The sequence below is a fragment of the Emericellopsis cladophorae genome, assembly GCF_022114955.1.
Source record: "Emericellopsis cladophorae strain MUM 19.33 chromosome Unknown NODE_28_length_274560_cov_118_130999, whole genome shotgun sequence".
Taxonomy (NCBI): domain Eukaryota; kingdom Fungi; phylum Ascomycota; class Sordariomycetes; order Hypocreales; family Bionectriaceae; genus Emericellopsis; species Emericellopsis cladophorae.
Genome location: NW_026250953.1, coordinates 87,258 through 111,035, shown reverse-complemented (window position 1 = coordinate 111,035; position 23,778 = coordinate 87,258). Strand labels below are relative to the sequence as shown.

General features: G+C 56.6%; 9 protein-coding genes across 9 annotated transcripts; 5 read left to right on the top strand and 4 right to left on the bottom strand.

The window, feature by feature from the left end:
• Window positions 1-427: 427 nt before the first annotated feature.
• Window positions 428-2,084, bottom strand: J7T54_001072 (Asparagine--tRNA ligase-like protein; the record flags this gene model as incomplete). Its single annotated transcript, XM_051507123.1, has 3 exons — window positions 428-1,540; window positions 1,603-1,756; window positions 1,804-2,084. 3 exons carry the CDS (start codon window positions 2,082-2,084, stop codon window positions 428-430), a joined length of 1,548 nt encoding a protein of 515 aa, XP_051361620.1.
• A 1,885-nt stretch (window positions 2,085-3,969) lies between these two features.
• Window positions 3,970-5,022, top strand: J7T54_001071 (uncharacterized protein; the record flags this gene model as incomplete). The annotated part of the gene is made up of 1 exon (XM_051507122.1): window positions 3,970-5,022. The coding sequence occupies one exon, from the start codon at window positions 3,970-3,972 to the stop codon at window positions 5,020-5,022; it is 1,053 nt and encodes a 350-aa protein (XP_051361619.1).
• A 563-nt stretch (window positions 5,023-5,585) lies between these two features.
• On the bottom strand, window positions 5,586-8,760 carry J7T54_001070 (uncharacterized protein; the record flags this gene model as incomplete). Its single annotated transcript, XM_051507121.1, has 2 exons — window positions 5,586-5,681; window positions 5,743-8,760. 2 exons carry the CDS (start codon window positions 8,758-8,760, stop codon window positions 5,586-5,588), a joined length of 3,114 nt encoding a protein of 1,037 aa, XP_051361618.1.
• Window positions 8,761-11,290: 2,530 nt separating this feature from the next.
• On the top strand, window positions 11,291-12,020 carry J7T54_001069 (putative histone H1; the record flags this gene model as incomplete). Its single annotated transcript, XM_051507119.1, has 3 exons — window positions 11,291-11,412; window positions 11,469-11,865; window positions 11,916-12,020. The coding sequence occupies 3 exons, from the start codon at window positions 11,291-11,293 to the stop codon at window positions 12,018-12,020; spliced, it is 624 nt and encodes a 207-aa protein (XP_051361617.1).
• A 1,457-nt stretch (window positions 12,021-13,477) lies between these two features.
• Window positions 13,478-14,776, top strand: J7T54_001068 (uncharacterized protein; the record flags this gene model as incomplete). The annotated part of the gene is made up of 1 exon (XM_051507118.1): window positions 13,478-14,776. One exon carries the CDS (start codon window positions 13,478-13,480, stop codon window positions 14,774-14,776), a length of 1,299 nt encoding a protein of 432 aa, XP_051361616.1.
• Window positions 14,777-15,202: 426 nt separating this feature from the next.
• J7T54_001067 (uncharacterized protein) lies at window positions 15,203-15,436 on the top strand (the record flags this gene model as incomplete). Its single annotated transcript, XM_051507117.1, has 1 exon — window positions 15,203-15,436. One exon carries the CDS (start codon window positions 15,203-15,205, stop codon window positions 15,434-15,436), a length of 234 nt encoding a protein of 77 aa, XP_051361615.1.
• A 407-nt stretch (window positions 15,437-15,843) lies between these two features.
• On the top strand, window positions 15,844-17,626 carry J7T54_001066 (uncharacterized protein; the record flags this gene model as incomplete). Its single annotated transcript, XM_051507116.1, has 4 exons — window positions 15,844-15,891; window positions 15,941-16,171; window positions 16,229-17,360; window positions 17,436-17,626. 4 exons carry the CDS (start codon window positions 15,844-15,846, stop codon window positions 17,624-17,626), a joined length of 1,602 nt encoding a protein of 533 aa, XP_051361614.1.
• Window positions 17,627-19,246: 1,620 nt separating this feature from the next.
• On the bottom strand, window positions 19,247-20,839 carry J7T54_001065 (Acyl-CoA dehydrogenase; the record flags this gene model as incomplete). Its single annotated transcript, XM_051507115.1, has 2 exons — window positions 19,247-20,656; window positions 20,711-20,839. 2 exons carry the CDS (start codon window positions 20,837-20,839, stop codon window positions 19,247-19,249), a joined length of 1,539 nt encoding a protein of 512 aa, XP_051361613.1.
• An 848-nt stretch (window positions 20,840-21,687) lies between these two features.
• On the bottom strand, window positions 21,688-23,400 carry J7T54_001064 (Acyl-CoA dehydrogenase; the record flags this gene model as incomplete). Its single annotated transcript, XM_051507114.1, has 2 exons — window positions 21,688-22,926; window positions 22,987-23,400. 2 exons carry the CDS (start codon window positions 23,398-23,400, stop codon window positions 21,688-21,690), a joined length of 1,653 nt encoding a protein of 550 aa, XP_051361612.1.
• Window positions 23,401-23,778: the final 378 nt, after the last annotated feature.

Sequence of the window (23,778 nt, the reverse complement as noted above, 5' to 3'; positions counted from 1 at the left end):
TCCCTCATGCGGCAGCCAGTACATGGTACAGGGTAGGCAGTCATACTACACACAAACAAGTCATCTTACAGTCCTCCACGATTCCGGTCGACATCGTTCGACCTCGATCTCACCGCTAGATCTCGCGAGGTATCCAAACCTCGCCCCCGTTGCCATGTCGGACAAGCTCGCGGCGTACGAGGCTCCCCATGAGGAACAAACAAGTCGCAACCACGCCAGCTGTGTGCTCTCACCCACACCGCCTGACCTGAATCGCGTGTTTGTAACTTGAATTTGACACACGCAAGTCTCCGATCCCCAAGGAGAGGATTTTTCACATGTCAAGCCGTAGCCTCATGCATCGTAGCCCGAGCCCGAGGGCTGGGAAGGCGGTGTAGTCCCTCGCGAGGCGTGATGCAGATCTCCGTTGCACGAGGTCGCATCCGGCCTACGGGTGCATGTGGCCGTATAGGCGAGGAAAGGGGACCGTGTCCCGAATGCTCTTGACGCCCGTCAGGTAGCTCAGTAGACGATCGAAGCCGATGCCAAATCCGCCGTGGGGGGGGCAACCCCAACGGCGAAGATCCTCGTACCAGTCGAGGACGCCCTCGCCCGGACGATGATCAGGGCCCATATTCTCCAACAGCAAGCCGTGCCGGTGCTCACGCATGGAACCGCCTGCCAGCTCGCCGAGCCCCGGGACGATGAGGTCGAAGCAGTCAAAGACAGATCCTTGCGTCGGGCTCGCCTGGGACTGGCGCATGTAGAAAGCTTTGATTTCTCTGGGGTAGTGCGTGATGAAGACGGGGAGATATGAGTTGCTTGCTTGATCGTAGCCTATCGACTCGGCAAGGTACCGCTCGTGTTCACTTTGCAGCCCCTTGCCCCAAGTCGGGGGGAACTCGAAGCCGGCGCCCTTTTCTTGCAAGAGTTCAATGGCTTTGGTGTAGGTGATCCTGGGCCATCTGGAGGTATGCACAAGGCCGTTCCATCGTCGCTGTAGGATGTCGCGGCTGTCCAGGTCGGCAACGGTTTGCTGCTCCTCAGGGTTTTTTGGATGCAATCTCAGGTCATCCAGCTCCTTCCATGCGCTCCGTTGTTGAAGGCCTCCGACGACAGCACCCAAGAGCTTCTGTATAAAGTCCATGACTTCGTCCATGTCATCGACGAAGGACAGCTCGGCTTCCAACATGTAGAACTCGCTCAGATGCCGAGACGTATCACTCTTCTCAGCGCGGAATGTTGGCGAGAGGGTCCACACGTTGCCAAGCGCCTGCGCCAAGGCCTCGAGATAAAGTTGCGAAGACACTGTGAGATACTGGGGCTTCTTTGAGAAGGGGTCTTTGGGCGTGCCGGCTTCGACGCGGAAAGTCTCACCGGCGCCTTCGCAATCCGACGTTGTGACGATTGGTGTATGTGTTTGCTGGAACTTCTGCTTCTCCATAAACTGACTCAGGATACCCATGACATCCGAGCGGATGCGGAGCATGTTGTTGTTCAGAGGTGTTCGCATCCGGAGATGCGGTATCCTGCGCAGACTCTCAGGAGTGGCATATTTCCGCTGAATTGGATTCGACTGGCTTGGTGAGCGGCAATCCAAAAGTATGCCGGTGAGCAACTCACTGCAGCATTTGATTCTCCCAGAATCTCCATCTCCTTCACGCTCAGCTCGAAAGTGGCTGTTTCCCCAGGTTGTGCTGTTTCGGGCTTTGCCCTTGGCGTCCAAGTGCCCTTGAGGCTGACAGCCGCCCCGAACTGAGCCCCGACTCCTGGCAAACTGATTCTGTGAGAAACAATATTGCCCTGCGTTGCGGAAAGACTCACCTGTTGAAGACGTGTTTGTCAACAACGGCCTGGAGAGGGGCCCTGCAGGAGCCATCTGATATGTCCAGGAACCGAACGGTTGCGCTCCGCCTCACATTCTTGATCCACCCGTCCACTCGTACATCAAGAGTCCGATCTATTGACAGGAGGTCGGAAACGGTAGAGACAGACGTCGGACCATGCTCCTGTGAGACTCGAACAGAGTAAGACCGAGCCGAGGATGTCTGAGGTCGTGTCAACTGGGACCTGGCGAAGCGACACGCACGCGAGGAAGCCCTCATGATGAAACGAAACGAGACGCACCCAGGGCGCTAAGCAGGCGACTTCACGTGCAAGGTGTCGACTCTGGTGTGTCAGTCATGTGAGATCGAGGGTCATGTCGTTGCTCGAGTGTACGTAGGTACGTACGGATGCACGTCGGACGGGAACGGACAAACGTGATGTCGTGGGGCCGACGTACAGGCACGGTAAGCACCGTCGCGGCGTCGCTCCTCCCCTGCACGCACAGACGGGGCGCGTACCTGCCTCGCGTCTTTGGTACCCTATCGTGGACGAACGATTACCGCCTCAGGCACCCTGTCGACAGCATCCACTGAGCACCACCCTCCGAGTCGCATCCACCGCGATCTCGCGCTGCCGGCGCTCGCCAGGTGACCATCACCTGTGACGCTACTATTTATCCTCACGGACCGGGCGTCAGCCTTGATCAACGTGCAACACCCGACGTGAGCCATGATCGTCCCCTACGCTAGTGTATCGTATCGTGCCCCTCGTCATCGGCACGCTTGACAACCCTGGGTTCCCATATGGCACTCCCTTGCGACCTGCGGTAGGTGGACCAATCAATCGTCCACCGAGTCTCAACTTCTGACGGCATCTTTCTGACACATTTCAACCAGTAGCTTTGAACGAATGTAACGCTCAGTCATGTCATTTCACACAATGTCAGTGCCGTACTCGATCTGTCGAGCTGCAGGAGGTGGTGGAGCGCATTGGAGCTGATGATGCGAAGACTGGGATCATATGCGAGATGGGCATACCTCGTTGGCAGTTGGCACCACAAGCGACTGTGACACACACAACAGCAGCAGCAAGCAAGCAAGCAGCCAGCCCGCCCGCCCGCCATGCACCCATGCGTCGAGAACGGAGACATACGAGTCTGAGCCTTTGAGGCACATAGCCCAGGGGCATGTGCTCGATAGCGCCTTGAGACAGGGGTCGGGTCTGCCGCGTGCCATGCCATGGACCCTGTCTGAGAGGCCCAATGCTCGTCACCCGTCCCATTGCTGCTCACCGGACTGGACCAACAACCGCTCTGTCGCTGCCAGTCTTGTAGCGTTGCACTGGCTAGCCTCGGTGTCTTGGGGATCCGGCTATCCTTACTTGGAAACCGGTCAAGGAACATGAGAGGGGCGCGCTGGGGACGCCTGGCCCATCCGTGTGTGTTGGTTGCCCGCAGACTACGCCAGGGACGGACTGGCAACTAGGCTCCCCGACGCTACCACGGAGCTTGTTTTGCGGCGCCCATCGCTCTTCCGCGGGTGGATGGCTGCGCCTGTTACTCGGACGCGTTAGACAAAGGCGAGATGGAGTAGCACAGATCTGGCTCGTTGGTCCCGCTCCACCACGATGACCCGGGCAGACGCTGTGTCTGCAACACTGCTCTGAAGCGACGTGTATCTCGACGCAAGCAAGCAAAAGAGCAATCAAGCGGCGCTGCAAGGACAGGGGCTTCTTGTTCCCGTGAGATGATCTTGCAGACGGTTGCACACAGCATCGGCGTAGCCCACCATCGTCCCGTCTACTTGGATGCTAGAAGGGGTCCGTAAGCTCCATTTCTTTTTTGTCTTGAAGGTCTCGATGGCAAGACAACTTGAAGCCCATCTCTGTCGAATCAAGCGAGGAGGTGTTCGGTTCCTTAAGGATGTCCTTGCTCCCCACTCACTCGCCTCCATTTGAAGCAGTCGCAAACGATGGTTCACCTCTTGGATGTCTGGGTTGTACAGAGCCCGGCACGATTCTTTCTGCACCCTTCCGAGCATGTATAAGAAGCTCGCGACTTCTTACTCTAGGAATGCGCCTCAGAATCGCATCGTCTTCCCTCACCACTAACCACCACCACCACTGCTGCGATTGCCCCGGCGGCTTCAACACTGGCGAGCTACGATGCCCCCTGGGAGGAGCAGCAAGGTGAGGCCCTCAGAGGTGGCCGCAGACACGAAGAAGAACTTCATTCCTACGGTCAACGCCCACTACGCCAAGCAATTCCCTCCCTACTCGATACTCTACGCCCACCCAACACGAGACCTAGAGATATCCCGTCACACGTTAAGCACTAAGCCACCCGCCTTCTCCATCGTTGTGGGCGATCCTGTCACACAAGCGCTGAACTGCGGCGCCCTCGACTCGCAAGAGAGCCAGGGGCAGGGTGGCCCACGAGTCCGAGTTCCCTTTATCTGCGCAGCCAACGATCGCAGACCCGGCGGCGATTGGGAGACGGGCTGCTCAGGGTACGAGGAGAAGCTGTGTCGACGCAGCAACCTCTCAGCAACCCTCAGCTCACCGTTGCCTGAGACGGGTGCGGTTTCCAATTACCCAATACCATCCATGGGTGGAATTCTCTCCGACTCGGTGGTCGTCTGTCGAGGGCCCCATGAGCGGTACGAGCGCCTCGACAAATGGTACGACCTGCCCGTCATCTCGGTTCCCCCGACCCGCTGGCCCAAACTCAAGGACAATGGCACAAAATACTCCTTTGCGCAGGAACGGGACATGGCGCGCGAAAAGATCCGCGGTGCGCTACGAATCTGTCTATACAACGGCTACAACCGCGTGGTCGTCGGTGACTTTGGCCTGGGCAATGGCCACCGCAATCCTCCCCAGGAGCTGGCCAAGATGTGGCGTGATGTCCTCCTATTTGACCCGGACCTGCGTGGGCAATTCTACTACGTTGTCTTTGTCTTTGACGATCCCCACCAAAGCACATCGGGCCTCATCCTAAACGAGCTCGCGCGCCAAGACGAGCTTGCGCGCAAGAAGAGCACCAGCGGCAGCGGCAGCAAGGGACGTCGCCACCGCGGGGAGTCGTCAAGCTCCTCGGGATCGGCCGGCACGCCGACCGACCTAGCCATTTTCGAGCATGTCTTTCAGGGAGGCGAAATTGCCCGTGTGCTAAGCGAGCGAGATCCTCGCTATGGCCTGGACATGATCACCACATAATCAAGTCCACTGGTAGCAGGGCCAAGGAGGAGAAGATGGGGATAGAGGGCGTGACCAACGTGCATCGGTGAAAGGTGACACATCAGTCACGCCGCCGCCGTCACGTTGGGGGCTGGTTTGCCCAGGTACGAGCTCCAGGCACCCCCCAGGAGGAGGAGTTGGTTTGGTCCGAGCATTCTTTTATTCATTCATTATTGAAATTGTGCTCGGCCGCATCGGGCTTTGTTTGCTGTGCCATCGGTCTGCTTGCCCACCACAAGCACTACGTATCATCATGCTGAAAATCAATCATAAAGGGAAAAAACACGACATGTCATAAAATGGCCAGTGGCATCCGTTAGCCCCGCTGCACAGTTGATGAGTCGTTGGAACCCAGTTTTCATGCTGGTTGTGTCTGTCGACAGACCTCACACCCAAACAGGTGCTGTGATCATGACACTCACTCCCAATGTAGTCGTCCGCTAGTAGTAAAAAGTGGTGGTCTTGTCGCTAACTGACTGACTGACTTACTATCTATGTATGTACCATATTCCGCTGCGCACCGATAGCCCTTTTCGATAGCATCACCAATACGCAGGTCTCAGCCCGCTGAAGCCACTGAGCGCGGAGGCGACACCGCCCTCGCCGCCCTCTGAGCCTTTGCTCCTCTGTCCGCTCAACTACGAAACTCGTCAGCATTTTTGATCACTTGTATAAGGGGGGGAATGGGGGGTGGCAAACCTCCAGCTGCACGGCCTTGTGCACGTGCACCAACCAATCCACATAGCTCTGTGCTTCGTTGTTGCGATCCTCGACAAGCATGCGCGCAAACTCAAACTCGGCGCCGTCAATGCCCTGTCTAGCCAGCTGGATAGTCAAGGCCTTGGAGCCGCGGAGCGTCCGTAGGAATTCGACAATGTTGCGCACCTGAGCGTTGAGGTGGGTGTCGAGCACGGGAAGCGAGGACGTATAGGCATCTAATGCCTTGAGTGAGTCCTTGTCAGATCCAAAGAGGTCCTGGAGAAGGTTCGGCGATGTTTGGGCGTGGAACCACAGGAGGCACTGCTGGCCGTTGTCGACCAAGTACACGCCGCCGGCTTCCACCTGGCCGAAAGATGTGCGGATGGCGGGAGGCAGCTTCAGGTGGCCTGTTTCTGGATCCGCGAATCCTTCCTCGGGCTGAAGGTTGTGCAGAGGAATCATGCGGGGGTACAGATACAAGCTGAGCTCCAGAGCGCCCATGGAACGGACCATGCGCATCTCGTTGACTCGTCGGTCCGCGTTCTCAGCACCGCCCTTGAATGCGCGTGACTTGATGAGGCCAAGCATGAACATTGTGAACTCCTTAAGTCGCTCGGGCATCACCAGCTGGCTGTGGGGGTGCTGCACAGATGCATGCTTCCTGTACGCAGCGAAAACCTCAATGGTGCGTTCCGTGAGCCAGTTGCGGATGTCCTTGAGATTACTTGACGTGGTTCCGAGCTTGGTGCAGGCCTCCTTGGCCAGGATGGCGAGAACCGCATCCTGGTCCACAAACTTCATGCAGTCTCGGATGCCCTGCTCGCGCGTGCCAGAGTCCTTTGCGGTCTCGGCGACACTAGCAATCACATTGGAGCACCGCACACGCCGTTGACCTGAAGCCGATGTGTAAAGCAGAGCCGACTGGAAATGCGCGTCGAGCTTGGAGTCGAGTTTGCCGTCGTACGAGAAGGACACTGCTAGGGCCTTGTCCGCGTCAAAGACACCGAGCTCCAAGTCCGCGCCGAAAGTGTGCTGTATGAAGTTGCCATGGTATCCGGCCACTTGCAGGCCATTCGAGCAGCGGACCTTGAGCAGCGCCTGGAAGCCAGACTCGCGCGCCACAGCATGCGTGATCTCTAGAGAAAGCTTCAGGCTGTCGCGGGGGGCGATGAAGTTGGGGTAATAGAATGTCTCACCGCCGGTCGTTGCCGACACATGGCCAATGGTGGCAATGTCCAGGAAGCCACCGTTGGGCGCCGCAAGGAAGAAGTCGGCACCGACGCCTGAAGCAACCATCTTCTCAGCAGCCTTGCGCCACCCAGGGTGCTCGGTAGTGTAGAGCTTCTTGTCGAGCTCGCCGCCAGGATGGTTGCCATCATCACGCATAAACAGACGCCCGGGTCCCCAAGTAGGCAGCGCAGAGCAGGCGGCCACAACGCGACCACCAGTGACCTCCAAGGCAGCCAAAGCAGAGTTGAGGGCGGACAAGAGCGCCGGCTCAGGATTCTTGACGTTCGAGAACATCTCCGGGAGACGTGTCAGCAACGATGTGATGACGGATTTCGACTCGTACGGATCTACGAACAGGCCTTCACCCAGTGGCAGGAAGGGATCCTCCAGGTCAGGCATGATCAACATTTGCGCCGAGTCCAGCCCAGGAGAAATGTTGTAGAAATGAATGTCCTTGTCGTAGGTCACGAATCCGACCTTGGCGCCTTTGGGTATCCTGCGTTGCGGCTCCCCATCCTCGCCCTCCTCGCCACCATACAGGGCGCTTTGGATGCCTTCGCAGAAAGCTTCCAAGAACCCCTTGTTGTAAGACTCCTGCGTCACGTCGATCAAGAACAACCAACGCAAGCCAGTGGGTTCCTTAGTCCAGTACTCCTTTGGCACGACAAACTCGACAGTGCCGCGGTGCAGCTCGGGTCTCTGATCGCGGTCGACTCGGACGCCCTGGGGCGTTGTAGCACAGAAGTATTCAGGGGGAGTGTCGTTTGGATATGTGCACAAATTGCAGACGAACTTGTTGCCACCAGATCGGAACATCATGAAGGGGTTGATGTAGGCTCGGCATCGTCGACATCGGGGAGGACCTTCGTCGCCGCAGTCGATCACGGGAATCTCCTGCTCACCAGCTTGCTGTGGTGCCAGTGGCTGCAGCAGAAGGCCTAGGGGCAGCGATGTCGCCTGGAGACCATCATTTGTTGAGGGAATGTTATTGACTGTCAGTCGTGCATACTTGGGCGACGCGTTGCCCTGGTCGAAAGACACGAATGACACAGCCGCAGGTGGCGGCACATGTCGCTCAAAGGTGTGATATACGTTCTTGAAGAAGTGTTGCTGCGCGCCATCTCGAGAGATGGGCACGCTTGGGAGATCTTCTGGCGACACCTTGGGAGGTCCGGAGCCCGCAGTTCCTATCGTGGCAGACGCATCGTTTGAAGGCTGCTGGTTGAACTGACCAACTGGAGCGCCGAACTGGGCGTGTCCCATTTGAGGTGTACCCTGGGGTTGTTGCCCATATTGGCCACCTCCAAAGGCTGGCACACCCTGCGCAGCGCTGTCGAGGAATTGCGTCTGGGGCGTACCAGGTGGCGGCATGCCATTGAAAGCCTGAGAAGAGCCAGCTGCTTCGACGTTGTGATATGCGTGCCTGTCCTTCTTCTTTCGTCGAGTTGTTCCATAGCCGCTGTCCGCACCGAGGTTCATGCCTCCCACCTGAGCAGCGAGAGACGCGTCTTGGGGCGCTTGTGGTTGGTCTTGGAATGCTTGGGGAGCAGGAGAGCCATAACCGTGCCCGGGGGAGGGCATTGGAGGCTGCTGGCCAGCATACTGACCATACTGCGGTGCTCCATATTGTTGCTGGTATGGCTGCTGTTGGGGCTGCTGTTGAGGCTGTTGATATTGAGGGCCTGGCGGGTAGAAGTTCTGGGCAGCGGGTGCACTCGTTCGATTGGGATCGTTCGGGTCGTACACCTCGCCCTGTCCGAGGGCGTGGTACTGGGAGTAGTCGGCCATGTTGCTAGGAAGCTTAAGCTTGGAAAGCAACAGGTGCCGCCGCTTTGGAAGCTAAGATGCCACAGGTTAGGGGAGTGTGGGGTCGTTCGAGAGTCGCGGAAAGGTTCGCGGCCAGACCGGTAAACAATGCTTATATAATGAGAATGAAAGTGTTCATGTCCTCGTCAATTCGTCTATCGTTGTTGTCCGCTTGGGCCAGACGCGAACTGGTGACCCATAGATGTGGTCGGTGAAGGTGTCTTGCCTCGTGGCCTTTTCGTCGATAATCCCAGTTCCCACATGCGAGACGGGGCAGCAGCTATCCCTCCCTGTCAGTATTCGGAATAGCGTGGTGCGAGGACAAACGAGCACTGTTATAGGGCACTGTGAGGCAACGACACGCCAAGCTCCTCTGCCTACCCGAGGTCACGCGTCCCTCCATCTCACAGCTGCGAAGCTCGACAAGTAGACAATTACGGTTTCAAAGTCTAGCTGGGTTTTGCTTGCCTGCCTTCTACTGTTCATAATGCCATGTTTAGACCCTATGGTTCATACACATCGTTGAATTGTTCAGGTCTCATGCCGAACCTACTAGCTTAGTTAACGTGCCAGGGTCGTCCACAACAGAGTGAGTGAGCCACCTGGGCTCATGGGATTATCACCGACACATTTTCAACATTTTCGAACATAAAGGCTAGTCTCCTGAGATTAATGATTGGATCAAGTAGCACTAGACGCAGCAAGTGAAACCCCATGACTTTGCGCTTATTGAGAAATGGCCACCGTCTTCACCCCTCAGTACCTCGCATTCGGCCACCTAATCAACTCGATCGCGTCACTAGTCCCCGAGACTGCCTCAGTGCATGCGAATAAATTTAAACCGCTCTTCTGAATTGCTCTTCATGATAAGCTACATCGTCTTTATCGGTGCCAGTTCTTTGTCGTTATCTTCGGCTTCTCGTGACCGTGAGTCGATGGTAGACGTGTTCTAGAGTACCTAGCCGCTTCTAAAACCCACCGAGTGTGATATGAACACTCAGAATTGCACAGAAAACTTCTCAACAATTGCTGTAACCTGTCCAAGCGACCTGGCTCCAGCACTTGCCACCCGGGTTGCACATTTTTACTGATGGCACAGAATTCCCTTCCTCCGACCGTCGCGCGTCGTCTGAATCGCAGACCAAAGCAAATGACTGTGCTTGCAATTTACAGTCATACGAAAAGTTCGTTTTATGCCAAATTAACCATGATTATGTCGTCTGCCTCCGCAACAGGCGTGTTAGAAGCGCAACTTATTGTCGCGGTCGGACGACTCAGTGCGACTGCGTAGTCACCTTCTGGGCTTCATTTGATGATGCCCGCACATGATGGCCTTGAGTCATCCATACTGCGAGAAAAATGTGCAAAAAGTAATTCATAACATTTTTCATTCCACTAGTGACTCATGGCAAGCTTCAAAAATCTTCCTTTTTCTGGGCCTGCGTGGTGGAATGGCCCTCGTTCGTGCGAGGACTTGCTGTTGAGATGGCTTCATGTGCCACATGGCGGTGAGTTCGTCTGCAACGACTTACACGACGCCACCAAGCGCATACAACTTCAGAAGACACTTTGAAACAATGTGACAAAATTAATTCCATACACCAGAGCTGCGGTTTCAGCTGAAGCCGTCCATACAGGTCACACACTGTAATCTAGTGGTGTTGCGTGGCAATGGGCGATGCGACAAAAATCGTCGTAGTCGTCCTCGTCAGTGTTGGGACACCTTACAGCATTGCACCGAGCGGCTCCAAAGGCACATGATGGCTAAAGCTTGATTTCGTGAGACCACCCCCTTTGCAGTCACTATTCTATTAAAACTGACTCATACTTGAAGCGAGTGTGAACGACACGCAGGGCTGTGGCAAGAAGCGAGAGGAAGAAGGGAACTCGAGAGGACGGACGAGGAGGGGGATGGGCGGATGTTGGGAGAGCACGCGCTTCCAGATCACTACTCTCCAGCAGCACTCACACGCTCTAAGATAGATTTCCCAGTCGGGGAGTGTGGATGCAGCCCTGCACCAATCAGAAAAATGCAGCACGGGAACCATGGATTTCGCAGATCAAGAGGGACATTGACGATAACAGGCTTCCGCCGTCAACACTGCAGCATCTGATACAGCTGGTGTACTGCATGGAAGGTGGCCCACCCCTGCGGAGTGTACTGGTGGTAGTTCCGGCAAGAGGCGCCAGGAGTGGGGCAGGGATCATTCTTGCTTCGACCGGGGGTGGTTATGAGCTTTTGGCAGTGAGTGGGAGGGGCCGGAGGGCAAGAGCTTGCGTCTGGCGGCGCACTTCCCGTTACTGATTGCGGCCTTGGGTCTGCCACCCCCCGCCTGGTATATAAACAAGCTCCCCCCTCCACGCGCGCACATATGGTCGAGCTCTCTTCTCTTCGGCCTCTCTTTGATTTTGTCAGTTATCCGTCTTCACCAGCCTGCATCTTTAGGACCCCTTTGTTCCACGTTGAAACAAGCACAACAACACGTCGTCAAGACTTCAAAACACATTCGCAATGGCTCCCGCTGCAAAGAAGGCGTCCGGCGCGACCAAGGCGGCCCCCAAGGCTGCTCACCCGACCTACCAGGACATGATCACCGACGCCATTGTCACACTCAAGGAGCGCAATGGATCAAGGTATGAACCGACGTGCCATATCCACCCACTCACGCGTGCTAACAATGTGTCTGCAGCCGCCAGTCGCTCAAGAAGTACGTCAAGCAGAACAACCCCAGCATCACTGCCACCGACAACATGTTCGACGCTCTCTTCAACAGGGCGCTGAAGGCTGGTGTCGACAAGGGTGTCTTTGAGCAGCCCAAGGGTCCCTCTGGCGGCACCAAGCTGGCCAAGAAGAAGCCCGCCACCGAGAAGAAGCCCGCTGCTCCCGCCGCTAAGAAGGAGACTGCTGCCAAGAAGGAGACTTCTACCAAGAAGGAGCCTGCCAAGAAGCCTGCTGCGAAGAAGGCCGCCGCACCAAAGAAGGTCACTACTACCAAGGCCAAGGCTCCTGCAAAGGCCACCAAGGCTGTTGCTTCCAAAAAGGCTGCGCCCAAGAAGGCTGCCGCCAAGCCAGCTGCTGCCGCCAAGGTACGTTCACATGCCGCCATCACACGATACACGCTCTAACATCTATGCAGGCTGAGAAGCCAGAGACCGTCCTGACCAAGACCAAGTCTGGCCGTGTTGCCAAGGCACAGAAGCCCGCTGCTCCCAAGAAGGCCGCGCCGAAGAAGGCCGCATAAGCGCGTGTTATCTCAAACCTATCTTGATGCGTAATGACTGGCGTTTATGGCACTGTTCTTTTGCTTATACAGGTACGGGACCGTTGGGGCTTTGCGACACTGGGGAAACGGAAAGCGATGGAATGTGTTTGAAATTCTTTGAATATGTTAGGAACGCAAGGTCGCGATGAATGGGCGCGCTGCGTGGCTTTGGGTACTTGTGCGCGACCCACTAGTACAACTATTGCGCGGCGGACGGGGAGTTTCGGCGCCCCTCTTGCTTTGTATGATACCTCATGGAAGAGTGCTCTGGGTTCAATGGAATGCCTCCGGGCTTGATCTGACATTGTTTTGATTTGTGTTCGGGTCGTGCTAATACAGTGAAATACGGTTGGTGTGGTTGAGTGAGCGTCGGTTTGAGACGCGTCGACGTTTGTTTACGGTGGCATGGCGCATAGGACATATCGACAGGGGTGTTTTCCACGAGCCTACCCTACAGTAAGGGTGAGTCGAGCTTGTCAGTATGCGGTATTTCAGTGGCACTTTGAGCGTGAAGGAAACGCTCCTTTTCATTGGGAGATAAACAAAGTAAACTTGCCTACCGTTATAATCTTTTATTATGGCTTGGTGGCTGGTGGGCACGATGCAACTGGAGATGGCACGACTCAACAAAAAGTAGTAAACTCACACAAACTTCGCACAAGTTGACACCATACTGCTAACAATTTGTCAGTTCAAGGAACTATTTGCTGGCACACTGTTTTCCACACAGCAATATGAAAACACTTGCCGTTGAGCATGTTGCAAATTACTAAAAGTTCCTCGACTATAAGGGCCTTCAAGCGGGAGCTTTGCTGGTGAACACGCATTGAGCTAATAATAACCAAGAATGATGTCAGATCTTCACCCCGCGCCCACTGACAAGGCTATTGAGCTACGTGCGCAGCTCTTGAGGATAAGAGTTAATAGCGACTGACAGGCAATCCAAGCTAAGTACTGAGCGTTCCGCAGTGAGTGAGCTGAGTATTAATCGGCGCGAGGCCACGTGTTGTACACGTCGCCATGCTGAGCCCCCACGTATCTAACACTTGGCCTACGTTAAGGAGACTGGAGTGATTCGCGTCTGCCTGCCCGAGGTACATTTGTTTGGCGGGCAGCTGGAACACTCCAGCTCCGAAATAGTGGGGTACAAAGTCTCTGGTCAGACCCCCCACCACAAATCAAGTCCCATCTTATCGCTACCTTACACTGAAGCGCTTCGCCATCCCTCCAAACCCGTCACCCTTTGCTGCCCAGCCTAACCCTCCTGTATCTCTTGCGCTCGCGACGAAACGCCCAGCTGATAGGGTAGCAAGGTCATCTACAACAAGAACTCGAGCCCACAAATCAGGTGATGGCAAGGGACCCTCATCCCTTACCCTGAGTGCAGAAAAGCCACCCCGCGAAATGCGACCGCGACGACAGACCTCATGAACACAATGGCCTCCTCCAACCCCTTTCGCAAGCAGACGACCCCAATTATCACAGACTTTGATGCCTCGTCCATTCCACGTGCCTCGCGACCGCCACCCCCCGTGAGCTTTGGCAGCTCCGACCCCAAGATCGATCCGGTGGTTCCGGTCGAGACCAAGACCAAGGCCAAGGTCGTCAAACGAGTGCGCGTCCTCTCACCACCTCCTCTAAGCCCTGACACGCCCGAGTGGCCGGAAAATCATATACCAGCATACCCGCAAGATGATACAGACTCTACGGACGTTGCCGGGGAAGCCGACAAGACGACCCCTACGGATGCAGTGCCTGGAGTGTCCTTTGGGACACCACAGCAGGGCATTGCTCTCGTGGAGGAAATGAAGAGCGAGGGAGAGGCGCTCAAAGCCGGGAACAAGGCCATGGATGTCGATGCTTTCAAGCGCCTCCTCATGACTGGCGACAAGCCCGCTTCTACCAATGATGCTGCCGAAACCGTGCCAAAGCCAGCGACATCGTCGGCACTCTTGCCCTTGAGACAGGCGGAAGAAGACGAGAACCTTTCAGACTCGAGCATGACGGTGCAATTCGGGTCGAGGAAGAAGGCGGCGCCCCCGCCCCCGCCGAGTTCGCGGCATGGTAAAGCTATCAGAAACAACACGGGGGCGTCTGACGCGAAAGCAATTTCACCATTGGAGCAGTCGTTCGCCGCAGGGCCTCGAACTGCTGGCACTGAGATCGGAGACGACTCATCCCATGACATTATTCCAAAGAAAGCAACACCGGCGGCGCCACCACCACCGCCGCCGCCCCGGGGTCATGCTCGAAGCGACAGCAAGGCGCAGCCAAGCTCCCCAGGAGAACAACACTCCTCCCCCGACGCTGCGCAATCACTGTCACAGAGTAGCCGGTCCAGCAGCGCACCAGTACCCCCGCCGCCGCGCAGACCCAATGCAGGCCATCGGATGTCTTCCAGCCAAACATCTCCCACCTCTGCGTCCTTCCCAGATGCAGAGTCCCCCGATGACGCAAATGACATGGCAGAAGGCCAGGCTGGACCGAGCAGGCACCCCGTCCCCCCTCCTCCTCCACCCGCTCGTAATTCCTCCGTGCGGCGACCACCGAGCGCTGAGGCCAAGTCAAAGGACAGTGTTGTACCGCCACCTCCGCCACCAACGAGGAAGAGAGGCACAAGTAAAGGAAGTGCAGATCGACCGAGCACAGGTGATCCAGGCCAGGGTGACGCATTGCTGGCCGACTTGAGCGCCCTGCAGCGGGAAGTCGATGCCGCAATGGGCAAGCTAGGCTAGCAGCGTGGTCCTCAATGTACCTAGGCGTCCTTTGCGGGACACAGTTCCACTAGGCACGCCCACTTTCGTTGCGCCCGGGCTCACCAAGTCCGTGCCAACGCCTTGGGTGGTCTGGAACCTCGTTTGCCAGCGGGAATGAGGGCATGCGGTTTGCCGAACGGGACGTAACATTCTGGACGGCGTCATGAGGGGGGTTGTGCGAGACTGCGAGAGGATACAAGACCATAATATGGGGCTGATCAATGTCTTGATATTGAACTGTGCAAGGCATTTTGCGGCCATACTATGCGTTGCTTGAGTTTCCCGCCGAGCCGAGGCCACTGTCTGGGAGCCGCCACACCTACATTCAACACCCATCACTCCAAACAATCAACGGCAGACACCGTGAGCCTCACGATCCAATATACTGTACTCGCCGACTCCCCAATGTGTTTCAGAGATCTGGCCACCCTCAGCTGCACCACGTGCCACCGCGCCTATGGCCAGATTGCAGCCAGCACCCACGTTTGCGGGCTCAAGTGCGGCACATTCCTGAACCGCAGCACCGACAAGCATGTCAACGGCGAGTGTGCCGTCTGCGCTGGGAACAGGGAGGAGAGCGCCCGGCGAGCCGCTGCGTTGAGGCGATTTGGGAGCAACAGTAGCGGGACCCAGGCTTGAGTTTTCGGAGGAGAGGGGAAAACTTCATCATCATCATCATTTGTGGCCTTTGTTTCATTCTATACATATGTGTTTTGATGGGCTGGGGACTCGGGCTTTGACGAAGGGCAGGTTTGGGGCGTTGATTTGAGCACGCTGTCAGCGTTGCATAGAGAGGGTAGGGATACAAAGCATGTTATCCATGTCAACATCATCTTGAACCTTTATTTGGTCTACGGAGTGGACTGTCCGGCTAATCAATGGGCATGCGTTCGAGTCTACTTATTTGTCGTCGATGTGTTGCCAAGTTGAAAGTCAGACCATGGCAATCGATCCGGCTTCGGCGCATCGGAAGTGGGCCGGGGCTGGGCGTCCATCAAGGCATCTCAACATCTCAAACCAGCGCTCTTACAAATGATGTCAAGAACATGGCGTCTCAATCATTATTCGAAGACGCCTTGAAGGCTCTCCGCCTGGTGAGTGCGCGCTCTTCGTCTAGGAGATTGGACTGACCAGTTCGCACAGAGTGCCCAGTCGTCCGCCCGCCATGTCGTTCACTCCTGGATCTATGTGCCCGTGGGCCTTGCATTGATGCTACTGGCCTGCTTCGGCGTCGACTCGTTCCTTCGACAGGTCAAGGTTACCTTCCCAGCATCCGTGGCATGTCTTGTGCTCCTCTTCGTCGCCCTGCTTGCCTGCGAGGCTGCGCTGGGCAGTCACCAGACGAGGAAGCTGGTCGCCCTCCTTGATGTGCCGGTACGTCTACCACGCTGTCTCTGACGATGAGAAGGAACAAGGCTGAAAAAACAACAGGCCGGGTGGGCGCTGCGATGGATGAGCATCTTCTTCATGCCGCCATTCGTGCTGCTCCCTCTCAGCCCTCGCATCGGCGTCATCGAGGTCTTGAAGATCATCGCCGTCTTCCTCATTGGGTTCGCCGTCATGATGGCTCTGGCCGCCTACCTCATTCGCTCTCTGCATCTGCTACTGGGCTCGAGCAAGAAGTCCATGACCCAGCGCGCGGAGGAACTCGATCCAACGCAGGAGCATATTCCTCTGGCAGACGCTACTCCAACGCCCAGTGAAACGCCTCCCAGGGAAAGCATCTCTGGTATCACGAGTCCTCCTGCCTCGCGGCCACAGACGCCGCCGCAGCTGAGACTCCAGGACCATCATCATGCGACGCAGCAAGTCGTACTGGGCGACCACGTCGCCGCGAGAAGCGAGTACATGGTGCAGGTCCCCGTCCCGCCGGAACGGTGCGAAAGATGGGCTGCCGTGGCAAGCAGCCACCTGGACACAATCACATACGGCGTACTCACCCTCGTCGGCCTACCCATGTACTACACGACTGATTTCCCATTGCCGCTGCAACTGCCGTTGACGGTGCTATGCTACATGTTCCTATCGACCCTCCCTCCGCCATCCTGGAGGACATATCTGCATCCGGTGCTCACAGCCTCCCTCGTCACGGTCCTGCTCCTCTGGCTCCTGGCTTTCACAAAGGGCGTCTCCCTCTCCACGACGCTACACGCCTACCGCACCGGAGCCAAGTACCTGACCCTCTGGCGGGACGCCAGCACCCGCCCTCCCGGGGCAGGCGACATCTTTGCCACCCTCCTCGACGCGAGTATCATGGCCCTCGCCCTCCCGACCTTTCAGCACCGTCGCGAGCTACGCGCTCACTTTGCGCCGCTGCTCGTCCCCAGCGTCATCATCTCCGTGGGCTCCCTCCTCGCCTACCCCCCGCTCTGCTACAGCATCAGCATCGAAGCCAAGAGGAGCCTCGCCTTTGCCAGTCGGAGTCTGACACTCGCGCTCGCGACACCTGCTACGGAGAATTTGGGCGGCGACCTCAACACGGCCGCCGCGCTGGCCATTGTCAGTGGTATATTTGGTGTGCTGGTGGGCCCGAGAATGCTGGCCATCATGCGCGTCCCTGAAGGTACCGTATAAAAACACATCACCCACTCTCTCTGAAAGGATGCCTGAATTGACCTAACCGTACGATGTGCAACAGACGACTACGTAACGCGTGGCGTCACGCTGGGCGTCAACTCCAGCGCCATCGCGACGGCCCTGCTCCTCAAGACGGATCCGCGCGCTGCGGCACTGGCCTGTCTGAGCATGATCTTGTTCGGAACCGTCACGGTCATTTTTACGAGTATTCCCCCAGTCGCCAATGTGATCAGAGGCTTCGTCGGGTTGTGAATGAGAGTGAAACACTGTCTTGGCGCCCCGATGGTCGGCTGTCAACGCGCAGATTGGCCCCATTAATTCTCGCTTAGTAATATTCACCCAATTTTGTCATGGTGTCGCGTCCAGTCTCTGACTCTCGTCCCACTTCCTCTCTCTTCATCAATGCGCTCAGCCATGATGAGGCCTTCATCTCATGCTCAAGATGTCACGCAGCTCTTTGATGCAAGAGCTTACGTTGCCTTTTGATGAGTGAAATCGCCAGACACCGCTCACAGAGGCCAAGTGGAACAAACGCTGCTTGTCGCGGTCGTCCATCCTCTCCACGGCAAAAGCAGACAGCGACTACTCTGTCTCAAAGCCTGCAAGAATCATTGGCGGTAGTATGCAAGATGCAACGCCGGCCTCTTAGTCTGACACTCAGCTCCCGCAGGCCAGCTTCTACCCGACCCGGACTAAAATTGAACCACTGACACTTCTTCCTCCATGTCTCCTGGCTCTCATTCCATCCGGAGAACAAACCCCTAGACACGGACTCTGCTCTTGCTTGAACCCAAGACGGGGTCTGTGTCTCTGCTGCATTAACCGGATCTTGTGGCTCCTCTCGCGGCCCTTGGTCTTACCATGGAGCGCACATCTTGCAAGACACATTTAGTTAGATATGAATTCACCGCGTAATGAAGACAGTGGGAGGGAATTTTGTTTTTGCTGTGCTCGAAGAGTGAACCCTTTGTCTACCTCACGAGACTGGTCCAGATCCACCATGTATAAGCCCTTTCCTCCCAAAAGGTTTTTTTTTTTGTTTTTTTGCGTTGTTTTTGTCTTCTATTGTCTCTTCCCGTGATATTGCTCACCCAAAGCCATCCGCCGGTTGCCGGGCAGCTCTCTCGCGAAGTAGCCGTGCGCGAGAGGCTTGCGTTACGGCATAGGGGTTCTTCCTCAGGCCGGGTCCTCTTTGGAGAGCAACCGAAAAGGATTTTTTTCTCCTTGTCTCCCTCCCCCCTGACACACAATTGGCCTTCTGTGTGAACCAACCGCAGACTGCTGGCCCAGCTCTCTCGCGAGGTGCCGTGCGCGAGAGGCGGTATGCCACGCAGCAGAGTGACTTGTTCTGCAATGGCTGCCTCGAATTGAAGCGTGTCTCTCCGCCCCTTCCTTTGAACCTGTCGCCTCTAAAGGTTTTCTCTGGCACCATCCTCCCGCCACCCCTGCTTCTCCAGGTATCATAATGCTGTTGTCGACCTCTCCTGAGCCATGTTGCTAATGCAAGGCCTTGTGCGGTCATAAAATGAACCTCTACCCTTGTCATTCGTAATCCGGGACAAATCGACCTTAGTCCAGGAACCGTCAAGCTTCATGAGAGCCCGACCTCCCGTGTTGCACCAAAGAGAGGTGTGTGTGTGTGGTATGTGCTTGTCCCCGTACTCCTGTTGCGCCGATAGGTCCATTTCCCTTCCGATTCGCTCAAAAAAAAGTCGTGGCGAATACTAACTTTACATCCAATATGAAAAGATAGACCATAGGGCCCCCCCCCTCCCTGAAAACAAGACAACAAAGAAGAAGAAAAAAAAAAAATAAAAAAAATTTAAGGCAACCCACAGACTCCATGTGCGCCTCATCATGAATGCAATGAGATTAGGCCGGCGCTTCGCGCGGCTGGACACGGCCACCACCGCGTCCACGTCCGCTGCCGTCACCTCGCCCGCGGTAGCCACGGCCACGCCCACCGCGACCCCGGTACCCGCCATTGTGGCTGGTGCCCTGGCCCTGCCAGGTTCCCTGGGGCTGCCCCTGAACAACACTGCCCTGCTGCTGCTGCTGCTGCTGCTGCTCCTGTGCCTGCGAAGGCTGTTCGTTCTTGATGATGTTGACTGGTCGAGGGATGGATTCGGGGTTGTCGTACACATAGAGGCTCTTGTCGATGCTCGCGGGAATCGGCTGGATCTCGGTGCCGAGATCGCGCTCAATGTTGTACAGGTTGAAGCGGTCGTCCCAGTTGATCAGGTTGATGGCGAGACCAAGATGTCCGTAGCGGCCGGAGCGACCGATGCGGTGGAGGTAGGTCTCGGCGTTCTTGGGGAAGTCAAAGTTGATGACCACATTGACGGCCTGAATGTCAATACCACGCGTGAGGAGGTCAGAGCACACCAAGTTGCGGCAGACGCCGTTGCGGAAGTCGTGGAAGACGCGGTTGCGCGCCTGCTGCTGCATCCTGGCGTGGCTGTAGAAGCACGAGTAGCCGAGTTCGGTGATCTTCTTGGCGAGCAGCTCGACGCGGTTGGTCGAGTTGCAGAAGATGATGGACTGGTTGATCTGCAGCTTGGAGAAGAGCGTGTTCAGGCAGTGCACCTTTTGTTTTTCCTCGACAAAGGCGTAGTACTGCGTGATACCCCGGAGGGTGAGCTCGTCCATCAGGTTGATTTCGTACGGGTTGGCCATGTTGCGGTCGGAAAACTCCTTGACGGAGAGGGGGAAGGTGGCGGAGAAGAGCATGACCTGGCGGTCCTTGGGGTGGAACTGGAGCAGCTGCTCAATGACGGGCGTGAACTCGCTGGACAGGAGCTTGTCGGCTTCGTCCATGACGAACATGGGGCACTCGCTAAGATCCGCCACGTTCTTGCCGGCCAGATCGAGGATACGACCGGGGGTACCGACCACAATATGGACGGAACCGTCTAACCGGTAAATGTCGTCGCGCAGGCTGGTGCCGCCGGTGGTGACCATGACGTTGATGCCGAGGTGCTTGCCGAGGGTCTTGCAGACCTGCGAGGTCTGCATGGCAAGCTCGCGTGTGGGAACCAGGATCAGGGCCTGGATCTTGTTGACTTTGGGATTGATGCGCTCCAGGGTCGGGATGACAAAGGCGGCGGTCTTGCCGGTGCCGTTCTTCGCGCGGGCGAGCACATCGCGGCCGGTCAGGGCCACGGGGATGGCCTCCTCTTGAATGGGAGACGGGCGCTCGAAACCGGCTTCGAAGATGCCCATGAGCAAGTCGCGCTTCAGGGCAAAGTTTTCGAACTCGAGGCCCCTTGTGTTGGTGACATCCTGCACCGATCAGTACGGGATACGTTGTCTGTCTGTCAGAGCAGCAGGCATTACCTCTGTTTGTTGGCGGTTGTCTTTTGCTGGGAGGTTGAGCTTTGATTTCCAGCCGTCATTGCTCCCGGTACTGTTGGTGCCGTCACTGAGTATGGTGCTCTTCAGCTTGTCCGCTAACTGTTCCGACATGGTGGCTGGATCGTGTGTGTATGAGATCCAGCTCGGGGGGAATTGGGCGCGCACAAATTGGGGAGAAACGTGGATGGAGGCACCTCTGCTAACGTATGAGGCTACCGTATAGGATCTATGTACACAGTGAATGTGGAAACGAGTATCTAGCCGTGAGGGTCGAGACGTGCGGGGATTGGCTCGTTCTGGGGTGCTTCGGTGTCGTGATGTGCGTGGTGAAAGTAAGGTAAGGTAGTTTCGACCTCGTCTCGTGGGTTTGCTCAGCGAGGGGGGGAGAGGTAGGTTTCGTTGGGGTTTCTAGGGTAGTGCAGATGGCTCGCTGTGGTGGTGCGAGAGTTGTAGAGGCGTCGTAAATAATGGCGAGCTCCAAAAATGAGTTTGCGGGAGTGGTTGTAGAGGTGAAAAGTCCCTTGCTGGCGATGTTGGTTCCATTCGTCGGTGCGCTGCGCATGCGAGGAGTGCACAGACCACATCGTCGTGGTGGGTGTCACGTGTGCGGAAGAAGGAGGTGGGGGCTGTAGTAGATCATCTTTGTGTCGAGGGTTTAAAGAGTGACCGAGGCAGCGTCATCTGGACACTGGCGAGAGCATCTTGATATGAGTTGTCAAAGTGTGCTCACATTTGATTTCATATTGCGCTAGAGGTTTTGACGAGCTCTTGTGCCGTGATGTGAGGCTTAATCCCAAATCCCCATTAAGACAGCTTTTACGCTTTGCTTGCTTGCCTTGGCTGCCGCTGGCCAGTGGAAGACAGTGCACGACAGCTTGGAGTTTCCGAAGACAGTCGTGAAAGGCGAAAGAAAATAAAGTTTGTCATCTAGGTATATACAGGACCATACACGTGGTTCGTTACAGCTTCATGCCCATGGCCTTGGCCACCCTCAGGCTCTGCCTCATGCTCAGATCGAGCATAATCTCCTCACTGCCACCAGGAATCGCGTACGCCCTCACATCCCTGTACAACCTCTCGACCTTGCCGCCCTGTCCGCCTCTCGAGTAGCTCAGACCACCAAAGATCTGACTCGCCTCGCGGGCGCAGAACTCAAAGGTGAGCGTGCTCTGCGCCTTGAGACCGGCAATCGGCCCACCCAGACGAAGCATGGCCTCCGTCTCGCCCATCTTCTCGCACTGGTAGATGAGGTTCTCGAGCCAGTTGTACGACGCCTCAATCTGGCGCGCCATGTGCGCGAGCTTCATGCGGATGACGGGGTGGTCGTAGAGCTTCTTGCCAAACGTGCGGCGCTTGTGTGCGTACTTGACGCTCTCCTCGTAGCAGACGCGCGAGAAGCGCAGGCACTGGATGATGATGCCGATGCGCTCGTGGTTAAAGTTGGTCATGATGGCGCGGAAGCCCTGGTTCTCCTTGCCGAGCAGATTCTCCACGGGGACCTTGACGTCCTCAAAGGTGATGTAGGTTGTGCCCGAGGACCAGACACCTTGGCAGTCCATGCGGCGGGTGCTCACGCCCTCTGTGCGCTCAATAAGCAGGAGCGAGACGCCCCCAGCGCCTTCACCGCCGGTGCGGACGGCGGTGGTGAAGTAGTCGGACCAGATACCGTTGGTGATCCACTTCTTCTCGCCGTTGACAATGTAGTGCTTGCCGTCCTCGCTCAGCTTGGCCTCGCAGGTCAGGTTAGCGACGTCCGAGCCAGCATCGGGCTCCGTGATGGCGAGGCAGATGCGCTTGTCGCCAGCCAAAATGCCGGGCAGGACGCGGTCCTTGAGCGACTTCTTGCCGAACTTGACCAGCGGAGGGCAGCCGATACCATAGCCGCCAATGAGGTTCCAGACGAAGCCGCCGGAGCCTGTGCGGGAAATCTCGTCGGTGATGATGAGCTCGTGGAAGAGGTCCCACTGGTCCAGTGGCACGCACTTGGGGACATTGTCCTTGTTGACGTATTCCTTGGGGTAGTGGATGCCCAGCAAGCCGGCCAGGTAGCCTCGACGACCCATTTCCTTGTAGATCTCCTCGGGCACGCGCTTGGCTTCATCCCACTCGGTCACATTGGGCTCGATCTCGGCCTCGATCCATTCGCGCACCTCGGCGCGCAACGCGGCGTGTGTGCTGTTGTAGTATGGTGAGTGGTACTGTGCCAGTTAGCCTCCGTGCTCAATGTGATATCTGCACACAAGGAAAACTAGACTTACGCCCTGGACCGAGTTGGGGTCGGCAAATGGGATCTGGAGGCCGATTTGCTCCAGAGGCTCGCTCTGCTCCTCGGTTTTGGTGGCGATCTGGCGCACAGCCTTGTCCGCCGCAGGCTTCACCTGCACCGTCCCTGGGGCAGGCTCGGCCTTGACGGCCTTCTCCTCCTGCTTGGGCTTGGTGTCGAGCGAGCCGACCTGCAGCTTGGCCTTGTATTTTTTGAGGATGCCCTCGTTGTGGTACTTCCAGAACTGCTTCGACGCATCCTTGCCCGCCACACGCTGCAGAATCTTCTTGCCGCCAGGATGGTCGTCCTGGAACTTGGTCAGGTCATAGACATCCTGGTCGACAATGATGTACAGGTTGTCGGGTTTGTTGTGCGACGCCACGTCGCTGACGGTGAAGGTCTTTGACATGTTGACGGCTGTGTGTTGTGTGTGGATGATAGATGATGGAGAGGCAGCAGGTTAGGTAGAGGAAGGGAAGAGCTTCAAGATAGATCGGGACGATGGGAGTAGCAAGTAGTACAGCAGATCCACAGGCCGGCTATGGGAATCAATCACATGTTGGTCTGCCCTCGCTCCCGACCTGGGGATTACGCATCCAGCAGGCTAACCCAGTGCTCACTCCAGCATTTCCAATAACCCCACAGGTCCCGGCCGGAGCCCATGGGGAAGCTCACCAAGTCATTCGCGTTAAACAATGAATCGCCCGCTTCCGACGAGCTAGCTTCACTGGTCATGTGCGCGCCGCACCCGGACGTCGGCTGGCATGTGAATGCGCCCATCGACACC